This window comes from Sus scrofa, chromosome 14, assembly GCF_054392235.1.
Source record: "Sus scrofa isolate SSC_HxYL_T2T_F1_AM1 chromosome 14, Sscrofa_HxYL_maternal_Yorkshire_Landrace_v2.0, whole genome shotgun sequence".
Classification (NCBI taxonomy): domain Eukaryota; kingdom Metazoa; phylum Chordata; class Mammalia; order Artiodactyla; family Suidae; genus Sus; species Sus scrofa.
Genome location: NC_139396.1, coordinates 27,765,737 through 27,777,379, shown reverse-complemented (window position 1 = coordinate 27,777,379; position 11,643 = coordinate 27,765,737). Strand labels below are relative to the sequence as shown.

The 11,643-nt window shown below is 40.9% G+C and overlaps 1 protein-coding gene across 5 annotated transcripts in view; it reads right to left on the bottom strand.

The window, feature by feature from the left end:
* PIWIL2 (piwi like RNA-mediated gene silencing 2) overlaps positions 1-11,643 on the bottom strand; it is a 71,621-nt gene continuing 59,978 nt past the window's right edge. For 4 of the 5 annotated variants that reach the window (XM_084992648.1, XM_084992649.1, XM_005657209.4 and 1 more), the window contains exons 21-23: positions 4,970-5,223; positions 3,547-3,654; positions 1-2,490 (exon numbers count right to left, since the gene is read on the bottom strand). In XM_084992648.1, coding sequence (XP_084848774.1) covers positions 2,334-2,490; positions 3,547-3,654; positions 4,970-5,223 — 519 coding nt within the window. In that variant the 3' untranslated portion in view covers positions 1-2,333. 5 annotated transcript variants of the gene reach the window in all.

Genomic DNA, 11,643 nt, shown 5'->3' with positions numbered 1-11,643 from the left:
TTTATACAAATTTGTTTTATTTCCTACCCCATGACCCAGTCATTTCACGTTAAGACTGAAAAAACAAGCCAAGAAAACTAGGAATAAAAGAGAAGAAATGTTTATATTATATTCAAGTATTTGTCTTTTCTAATTAATATAACAGAAAACGAGTATTAGGAAATCTAACCTCAAAGGAGAAATTCAAAACACTTCCAAAGAAAACCAGAAAACTCTTAAGCTAAACCCCAGTGATCTGATGCGGTGTTGAAATCCCAGGTCTCAGCCTTCCCCGTCCCGCACTGTGAGTGGCTTCGGGAGTGCACTATGCTAACTCTGCTTCCTTCTTAAAAGGAGTTTTTAGCTAAAGTTTCTCTTCTCACATACTGTCATATAAAATGGGGATTTCTGCCTCATTCCCTCCCTGCTATCACACCAAAAAATAAATACAAATTTGAAAAGGTTAAATAAAACTGGTTTTTAAAACTTGGGTAAAGCACGATAAGACTGAATTAGCCCTGAAGGGACTGGAAGATTTTAAAATGGGGAAAAATAAACACACAAAAAAATAGTTCTTCCCCAAAGTACTGAAATCCACAGGCATAGTGACAACTTTCTAAATTGAAATGTCTGGTCTTTAGCATGTGTGTCATATTTTCCAAAGCCAACTTCTGGAAACCTTAATGTGTATTCATAAAATTTTCTTTTTTTTTTTTGCTCTTTTTTCAGGGCCGCACCCGAGGTATACGGAAGTTCCCAGGCTAGGGGTTGAATCAGAGCTACAGCTGCCGGCCTACACCACAGCCACAGCAATGATGGATCTGAGCCTCGTCTTTTGATCTACACTACAGCTCACAGCAACACCAGATCCTTAACCCACTGAGCAAGGCCCAGGATCAAACCCGCACCCTCATGGTTACTAGTCGGATTCGTTTCTGCTGTACCACAAGAACTCCCAGAAAAATTATAATAAAAAGAGCCAACAGCTGGGAAGAGAATATTGAGCAAGGGAAATGAGTGATTCTATTTGGAAACATATCAACAGAAAAAGTGACACACTGGGAAGAAGGGGTCAGGAATAGCTCACACCCCATCATGAACTTTCCTAGCTGTTGAATTTCACATGTTCTGATTCTTAATGTGTGTGTGTGTGTGTGTGTGTGTGTGTGTGTGTGTGTGTGTGTGTGTGTGTCTTTTTGCCTTTTCTAGGGCCGCTCCTGCAGCATATGGAGGTTCCCAGGCTTGGGTTGAATCGGAGCTGCAGCCGCCAGCCTACGCCAGAGACGCAGCAAAGCGGGATCTGAGCCGCAAATGCGACCTACACCACAACTCATGGCAGTGCCAGATCCTTGACCCACTGAGCAAGGCCAGGGATCGAACCTGCAACCTCATGGTTCCTAGTCAGATTCATTAACCACTGAGCCACAACGGGAACTCCTCTGATTCTTAATTTAAAAAAAATGAAACTTACTAAAGATCAGTAACAAGGAGCAAAGCTATGTGTGTGTATGTGCCTGGCAGGGATAGGGGCTGTGGAGGTAGGGAAAAAATCAACATGGCATACTATAGGAGTTCCCTGGTGGCTCAGTGGGTTAAGGATCCAGCATTGCCACTGCCATGGCTATGGGAACTTGCACATACCATGGGCATAGCCAAAACAGAACAAAACAAGACATACTATAAAGCAACTGAAATATGCAGAAAAAACTGCATCTGGCCTCTCTCAAGAGGCCAAGGAATAGCTAAACATCCTCTTTCAAAGCTAGCTCAAGTCATAGGTATCATCAGTTCTATCCCTAGAGAAGATGAAGTCAGTGAGGCACTGACTCCCCACCAGGTGGTTTTACGACATGCCTTACACACTTGCCAGCGAGAGCTGTATCTTAAACTTTGCCTTTTTATTACCTTTCCCAGTTGCCTAAATAAAGTAGCTCTGTACTTTAAGATACTTGCAGTGACTTCATTCATCACCACCTCTGGCACCAGAAATGGGAACGGCTTAGTAAGCAGAGTTTAATAGGTGTAATTGCTGCTTCTGCAGGTTTCTATAGCTCATGTTGGCTTTGGAGGCTCTTAAATGGTCCCATCTTCACCCACCCCATCTATGCAGTTGGAGCACTATCCCCATTTGCTCTACAAAGGTAACAGGAAGATTTCTAGCTGATACTTAGAATGGAACTTGCTTCTTGGTGATATCAGGTTTAAAAGAGAAAGAAAAAGAAAAAGGTATCTTATTCTACTGTGTTGGTAAAAGGGAAATCACCAATACAAAACCCCTTTCGGTCGCTGTTGATCCTACACAGCTGAGTTCAGAAGTCTGACTGCTCTGACCAGCCCATGTACTGACTGTCCAGTCACAGAAAGAACAGGTTCTCACACAGCTGGATGGCTGGTTCACGATGCAAGATTTGTCCTGACAGGAAGGCCAGTTTGTGGGCGTACTTGCAAGGAGCTGGAACTCTGATGGTACCAGGCCAATTCCAGTACATGTGGCACAGTTTGAAAGTCAACCTGTAAGGCCAAGAAGAAAACATAATCCTTATGATTCTCCAACTTCCGTTTGGGGCACAATCATGTACTTACGGGTGCAGGACACAGAGCATAATTACCAGCAAATTGGGGAGCTAAGGAATGTAAGATAAAATTTTGGGGAATCATTATTTTTAAGTGGAATTGTTTCTATTTCCAATGTTTGTAAGAGGACATGGAGGAATTCCCTCATTTTAGGTGCTCCTGTTTTTATATCGAAACAAGGAAAATAACAAGGAGAGCACTGTTTTGGTTTTTTTGCCTCAAGAAAAAGCTGCAGAAAGGTAAGTACACCAGCAAAGTTTTGAAATAACTTGAGCTCAAGAGCAACAGGGAAATTCCCATTGTGGCGCAGCAGATACAAATCCGACTAGTATCCACGAGGATGTGGGTTCGATCCCTGGCCTCTCCCTGTGGGTTGGGGAGCCAGCGCTGCTGTGAGCTATGGTGTAGGTCACAGATACAGCTCGGATCCCACGCTGCTGTTGCTGTGGCTGTGGTGTAGGCTGGCAGCCGTAGCTCCAATTCGACCCTAGCCTGGGAACTTAACATGTGCCATGGGTGTGGCCCTAAAAAGCAAAAAAAAAAAAAAAAAAAAAAAAAAAATTGGGTATCAAACTTGGCTGTGTCATACTCACTGAAACACTTTTTAAAAATACAAATGCCTCAGTATGCTTGGAGGAGAAGCCTGGGTGTTAGTATTCCTGAATGCTCTCCAAAGTAATTTTAGGGTACAACAAGGATTATCAATCACTCCTCAAAAAGATACCAAAATCATGAATGACATGAAGAAACTCAAGGAACACATATTCTTGGGCAGTATCTGTCTTTTCTGATTATGTAAGAGAAAATAAATATTAGGAAATCCAACTTCAAAAGATAAATTCAAAATGCTTATGAAAAGAAACAGAAACCTATATGAAGCCAAAACCAGTGATCCACTTTGTTTGATTTAGTGGTTTTAAAATTTTAGGTCTTAGCCTTAGCTCATTGGCCAGAATTATTTACAAGTGAGGATTAAGTTACTGGTCAGCTCACCTCTGCATATGATCAGGGCTCAGGTTTGCAGTGTTGAGAACGCAAACATAATGGGTAGGAATGCCACACCCCTGCCGTACATGATGGGCAAGAAGGTAGAAGTCCACCCTGGGAAGAAAAAAGTACAAAGTAATGATATGGTTGGATTTGGCCAAAGAGAGCTGGAAAAGATCTTAGAGATCATTCTAGCTCCTTCATCTAGGGCTCAGAGAGGTCAAATGACTGGGTCAAGGATATACAAGGACCAAACCAGGATGAGAATTCAGGTCTCCTTACTCAACAGGCTATTTAAGAATGGTGTTAGGCTCAGTGGTTAATGAACCCAACTGGTATCCATGGGGATTTGGGTTCGATCCCTGGCCTTGCTCAGTGGGCTGGGGATCCAGCACTGCCATGAGCTGTGGTGAGGGTCACAAATGTGGCTCAGATCTGGCATTGTTGTGGCTCTGGCATAGGTCAGCAGGTACAGCTCCTCAGATTCGACACCTAGTCTGGGAACCTCCATATGCTTCGGGTGCGGCCCTAAATAAGACAAAAGACCAAAAGACCAAAAAAAAAAAAGAATGGTATCAGAGGAGTTGCTGCTATGTTGCAATAGGTTAAAAATCCAACTGCAGTGGCTTGGCTGTCTGCAGAGGTTCGCTCCCCAGTCCAGCACAGTAGGTTAAAGGATCTGGCATTGCTGCACCTGCAGCTGGGACTCAATTCCTGGCCCCGGAATTTCCACACACCGAGGATAAGGCCAAAAAAAAAAAAAAGAATAGTGGTAGAAACAACCATATCTGTGTGCAGAGGGCTAGGAGTGCATGTTCTTAGGAAAAGAATATATGTTCAATATTTTACATTTAAGAGATAAAAGCTTTATTGTTGGTTAGCTTTTATTTATTTATTTTTGGCCACACTCACAGCATATGGAAGTTCCTGGGCCAGGGATTGAACCCAAGCTATACCAGCAACCTGAGCCACAGCAGTGATAATGCCAGATCCTTAACTGCTAGGACACCAGGGAACTCCACATTTTTTTTTTTTTTTGGTCTTTTTGCCATTTCTTGGGCCACTCCTGTGGCATATGGAGGTTCCCGGGCTAGGGGTCCAATCGTAGCTGTTGATGCCAGCCTACGCCAGAGCCACAGCAATGAGGGATCTGAGCCGCATCTGCAACCTACACCACAGCTCACGGCAACGCCGGATCCTTTAACCCACTGAGCAAGGCCAGGGATAGAACCCTGAAACCTCATGGTTCCTAGTTGGATTCATTAACCACTGAGCCATGATGGGAACTCCCACAACTTTAATTTTTAACAGTAAAATCCCTGAGGCTTCCATTCCACATCTCTGCAGGCAACCTCCCCATGCCAGTACCCAAGGGACAGATAATTTCTCCAACCTTTTCTTGCTGAAATATCACAACTCACCCACTTACCACTCACAGCTTGTTATTGTATGATCTACCACAGTCCCAGGGGAGGGAGTCACAAAGTGCTGGGCAGCAGCCAGGTACAGATTGGTGCTGATCTTCTTCTGAACTACAAATACCACCATCTTGGGCTGATAATTCTGAAAAGCTTCAAAACACTGCTGGAGCTGAGGAATCTCAAAGCCGGCTACTGTCTTTAGTTGGCCATCAGACACTCCGTCACGGTACACCACAATCTTCTCTGGGAGACAGTGGTTCACCTGAAACGACACCTTATTGAGGTGAACTGTGTGGCCCTGGGGCTACTGACCATAGGCAGAGGAAGGCTCATTCAGCCAACAACCTGGAATCGCAGCAACAGTTCCCTTTGATAGGTGGGCCCAAAGCCATCGTATCAGAAGGGCAGAGAGAAGTAGCTTCTAGTAATTTCTGGACTTCCTCAGGGTAGTAAGACAGATCTAGCACAACAAAGGTATTATAAAATATGAGACCAAAAACCCTATAAAATATGAAACCAAATAACCAAGGTATTATAAAAATGAAACCAAAACAGGTTTAACACAACAAAGGTATTATAAAATATGAAACCAAATAAGTATTTATATAATACTGTACACTACATCAACTGTATAAACACTTGTTTATACTGAAACAGGGTGAACAAAGTTAAAAGGAAGGAAAATTATATATGCTGAATCAATCTTCCTTCTACTTGGATTTAACAGTAATCACTGTCTAAGCAAAGAACAAGGTGAACTGTTAGAAATTTTAACATATGACCACACATTCCACAGATCCACCATCATCACATTTTTGTGTACTAGCAACATCCAAAGTTGCTAAGAAATGAAAGAGTCCCTTACTAAATACTATCCTACCATCAGGTACAGTGTGAAAGTCTTTTTATAACCAAGTAAACAGCAGTTGTGGTAAATTGTCCATGGATCAAAATCAAATTAAATGCCAGCCTAAATCAGTCTGAAGAGTAATTTTTCCCCAATTAAAGAATTAAATTACATTTTAGTTGTTTTTGACATCAATATTTCAAAAAAAATTAAGCTGTTTCATTTTAAACTAGCCATTTCTTTTAAAGTGTGTTGGTTTAATTCAGTTGGTTAAGTGACAGTTTGTTTCTAATTGAGTGTGGGTCATTGTAGGTTTTTGTTCACAATCTCCCTCAAACACCTAAATTATCACTGAATCAGACAGACTTATACTGTGTATTCTTGATAGATTATTCTACAAGACAATTTATGTTTCACTTCAAAGAACCCTTTTAAAAAAATAAATAATCTGGAGGTCCTGTCATGGCTCAGTGGTTAACAAACTCTACTAGTATCCATGAGGACACGAATTCGATCCCTGGCCTTGCTCATTGGGTTAAGCATCTGACATTGCTGTGAGCTGTGGTGTAGGTTGCAGATGAGGCTGGGATCCCATGGTGCTGGGGCTGTGGCATAGGCCTTTGGCCGCAGCTCCAATTCAACCCCTAGCCTGGGAACTTCCATATGCTGCAGGTGTGGCCCTAAAAAGACAAAATAATAATAATAATAATAATAATAATAATAATAATAATAATAATAATAATTGCTTAGAATCTTTCTGGAGTTTAAGCTCAAAATTCAAATTTTAAAAAAACGTATGTTATTTTTATGGCCACACCTATGGAATATGGAAGTTCCCAGGTGAGAGGTCGAATCAGCCCTGCAACTGCTGGCTACAGCCACAGCAACGAGGGATCCAAGCTGCATCTGTGACCTATGCCGCAGCTTGAGGCAATGCCAGATCCTTAACCCACTGAGCGAGGCCAGGGATTGAACCTGCTTCTTCAGAGACACTATGTTGGGTTCTTAACCCACTGAGTCACAGTGGGAACGCCTCAAATATTTGATAATCATTCCTTTTTTCTGAGATCCCTTTGGTACTATATTTACAAACATGCAATTCATCTCCACATTTCAAGACTGGAATTATTGCCCCAGTTTGTAGTACTTTTTTGTTTTTATGTTGGTTTTAGCTGTCTAGCATCTATTTCTCTATTTATGCTAAGAGTATTTTAGTGTCCAACATGATATGGTCTGATGGGATTGTTAATTGAGGTGCCTTCCCCTAAGCCAGGGTTTCTCGATTCCAACACTACTGACATGGGGCCAGTTAATTCTTTGTTATTGGGGGCTGACATGAGAAGATGTTTGGCAGCATCCTGGTCTCTATTCACTAGATGCCAGTAGCAATCTCTCCCAGTTATACCCAAAATGTCTCTAGGATGCCCACAGGGAAGATAAAACTGCCCCCAACTGAGAACCACTGCAGTAACCAAAGGACACAGACATGACACCAGCAGAATATTCCTCCCTCACTTGGACACTTTGGCAGAGGATGAGAAACACTTGGACTCAGGCGCCTTTGTGGTGGTGCTTCTTCCAGTCCCTGCTCCTGGAACTCCTGTCCATTTCCCAGCTTAATGCTCAACCTTCTCACCAATCCTCTGAGACTCTCCATGATCTTCCCAATTAATCTCCATTTTGCTAAAGACAGCACATTTTAGTGACTTCCTGATATTCTGCATTAAAGGGTAGATCATACAGGCACTGAAATCTGAAAAAAACCCTTTATTTCACAGATGAGACAACAAGGAATTACACTGGATCTGGGGTCATTAGACCTGGGACTGAGTCTGAATGTTCTGCTCCTCAGCTATGATCCTCACGACTTGGTTTCCTTACTTAAAAAATGGAGGTAAATGATGACCTTAACTTCTTCTTAAGGTTAACAGGGATAAAGTGTGTATATATGTATATAATTTTTCTTTGGCTGCATCTGTGGCATGAGGAAGTTCCTAGGACAGGGAATGAACCCACACCACAGCAATGACCTGAGCCAATGCAGTGACAATGCCCAATCCTTAACCTACTGAGCCATGAGGGAATTCCTATATGTAATTTTTTCAAGCTACACAGAGAAGTTGAGAATGAACTAGATCAAGGAAATACAGTATTCTGAAGCAATAGGGAAGGGATCTAACAAGATCAATGGAGTGAAAAACAGAATTGAATTTGTCTCAAGTCTTCACTGAAATTACTTTAAAATTGGCCGTACCACTGACTGTGAGACAGTATACCTGACCCTATGTAAGCTTCCAGTAGAAGGGAAAGGCATGATTCCTGCTATTAAGGAGCTTTAAAATCCAATAATATAATTGTAGTCAACAACGGTAACTTTTCCAGATCACCTAGTTGATTCTCATTTCATAAATGATAAAGATTATGATCTAGGGCGAGATCAAAATAGGAGATAAATCACAATACTGAAACATAAATGTTAAATATACATTATTAAATCACTTCAGTATTAGGTAAATACATGAAACAATAAATTATTGAGTACTAGAAGCAGGACTGCGCTCACTGGCTTGTATCCCTGGCACTAGTACAAAGGTGAGGGTTAAGTAGAAAATAAATATCTGCTGAGAGTTTGAGATGTTCGTTTATGTGTGATTCTGCTCATTCACTGAATACCTAATGCTCCCTAGATATGAGCCACTGTGCCAGTCTCAGAAATATAAAAAATTGCTCTCTTCCAAATGTTAGCGCAACTCAAAACTAGGGAGACAGACACATAACCAAATGCTCTCAATACATAAATAACATAATAAAGGTATGAGTAAAATACTATGAGAACAGAGACAAATACAACATATGTTCTCTGGAGGAAGAAATCAGCATTATGCCTCAGTGAAAAAATTGGCAGGCAATTCAGTCAGCAAAGACGGATAAAAGGATTCCAGGTAGAACGTGAGCAAAGTCTAGATCATAGCTGGACAAAGGGCAAGTAAACAACTGGAGACCTACCCATATGAGGAAAGTAATATAAATGTCCATCAACACATGAATGGATAAGCAAAACGCAGTATCACATTCAAGAGAATATTAGCTTTACAAAGGAAGGAAATTCTGCAATATACTTTAGACATGGACGAACCTTGAAGACACTATGCTAAGTGAAATAAGCCAGTCACAAGAAGACAAATACAGTATGATCCACTTACATGAGGTACTTAGAGCAGTCAAAATCAGAGACAAAAAGTAGAATGGTGGTGGCAAGGAGCTGGGGGGAGGGGAGCATGGGAATTACTGTTTAATGGGTATAAAGTTTCAGTTTTTTTCTCTGTCTTTTTAGGGCACCCACAGCATGTGGAGGTTCTCAGGCTAGGGGTTTATTGGAGCTGCAGCTTCCAGCCTATGACCCACTGATAGTCTAGGGATAGAACCCTCAACCTCATGGATACTAGTCAGATTTGTTTCTGCTATGCCACAACAGGAACTCCCTATTTTAAGTAATTTAAAAATATTAACAATGTTTTCAGTTGTAACTTCTCATATGGTAACTATTGACAGATAATACCCATTAATTACTGACAGAATATACCCATACAAACAAAAGACTGTGTAATATTCAAGAAGGTAAAGAGTTCCTTAGACCATAAAACTTGGTAACTGCTAGACTAGAAATACAAGTACAGATATTAAATGAAACCATAGATGAGATTAAGCTTGCCATCAAGGCTTCTATTAACCCCAAGCTCCCCAACCCCCCCACCCCCGCCCCTCCCCCTTGGCAACCACAAGTCAGTTCTCCAAGTCTGTGATTTTCTTTTCTGTGGAGAGGTTCATTTGTGCTGTATATTAGATTACAGATATAAGTGATATCATATGGTATTTGCCTTTCTCTTTCTGACTTACTTCACTCAGTATGAGAGTCTCTAGTTCCATCCATGTTGCTGCAAATGGCATTATTTTGTTCCTTTTTATGGCTGAGTAGTATTCCATTGTGTATATATACCACACCTTCCTAATCCAGTTGTCTGTTGATGGACATTTGGGTTGTTTCCATGTCAACTTCCCTCTTCTTATAATCATTGGCTTAGGGTCCATTCCTATTCAGTCTCACTTCATCTTTACCTGATTAAATCTGCAAAGACCCTATTTCCAAATGAGGTTACACTCACAGGTTCCAAGAGGACATGAATTTAAAGCAGCAATATTCAATTCAATACAGTCCAGTGTATAATTCATTTTATTCACTGTTAGATTTGCCTTGCTAATATTTTGTTAAGAATTTTTACATCAATAATCATGAGAAATATTGGTCTGTAGCTTCCTTTATTATAATGCCTTGACCTGGATTTGGAGTGAAGTGGTATCTCATTGTGATTTTGATTTACACTTCCCTAATGACTAATGATATTAAGTTCTTGTGGGTTTTTTTTTTGTTTTGTTTTGTTTTTTTGCTTTTTAGGGCCCCGCCCACAGCACATGGACCTTCCCAGGCTAAGGGTCAAATTGGAGCTGTAGCTGCTGACCTATGCCACAGCCACAGCAATGCCAGATCCAAGCCGCATCTGCGACCTACACTGCAGCTCAAGGCAACGCCAGATCCTTAACCCACTAAGTGAGGCCAGGGACTGAACCTGAGTCCTCGCGGATGCCAGTCAGATTCGTTTCTGCTGAGCCAATCAGGAACTCCCCACCTGATTTTTGTATACTGCATGAGGCAAAGAACCAACTTAATTCTTTGGCATGTGGATATCCAGTAGGCCCTACACCATTTCTTGAAGACTATGCTTTCCCACTGCTGAATGTCACCCTAGTAGAAAATCAGTTTACCACACACAGGTTTACTTTTGGACTCTAAGTAGATCTCTACCTCCATTTCCATTTGAGAACCAGATCATCTTGCTTCTTCTTTTTTCAGGTTGCTCTGTGACATATGCAAGTTCCTGGGCCAGGAATGGAATCCAAGCTACGCCACTACTACGGCAATGCTGGATCCTTAACCTACTGCCAGAGACCAAAGCCACACCACCTCGGAAACATGCCAGATCTGTAACCTGCTGTACCACGGCAGGAACTCCCAGACTGTTTTGCTTATTCTGGCTTCGTTGGTAAGTTCGGTATTCAGAAAGTGTTTCTTTCCATCTTTTTTCAAAATTGTTTTGCCAATTCTGGAATTTTTTACATTTCCATATGAATCTGAAAATCAACTTGTCCATTGCTACAAAAAAATTAGACTTCTAATATTTATTTCCCTGAATCTCTAAATTTATTTGAGGAGTATTACCATTTTAACATTATTAAGTATTGAACATATATGTCTTTCCTTTTATCTAGGTCTTCTTCAATTTTATTCAACGATGTTCTACAGTATTCAGTACATGGCATTTCTCTTAGAAATCTCCTACATAGTTGTTTTTATGCTGATATAAATGGAATTGTTTTAAGTTCATTTTTGGATTGATCATTGCTAGTGTACAGAAATAGTTGCTTATTGTATACCAATCTTGTATTCTCAATCTTACTGAACTCTTTTTACTTGCTACCATGGGGTGTGTGTGTCTGTGTGTGTGTGTATTCTTTAGGGTTTCCTATATACAGGATAATGCCAAATAGAAATAGGTATAGTTTAATTCTTCCTTTCCAGTCTTGATGTCTCCTGAAGTTTTCTTGTGATAGTTCTATTTAGCTTTAGTATGAGGTAACTCGCCTTATGGTATGAACTGGGAAGTGTTCCCTCCCTTCCTATTTTTGGGAATTATTTGTGAATGATTATCAATTCTTTAAATGTTTGTTGTAACTAAGAAGTTTTGGTAGTTTGTGTCTTTCTTGGAGTTTGTCCATTTC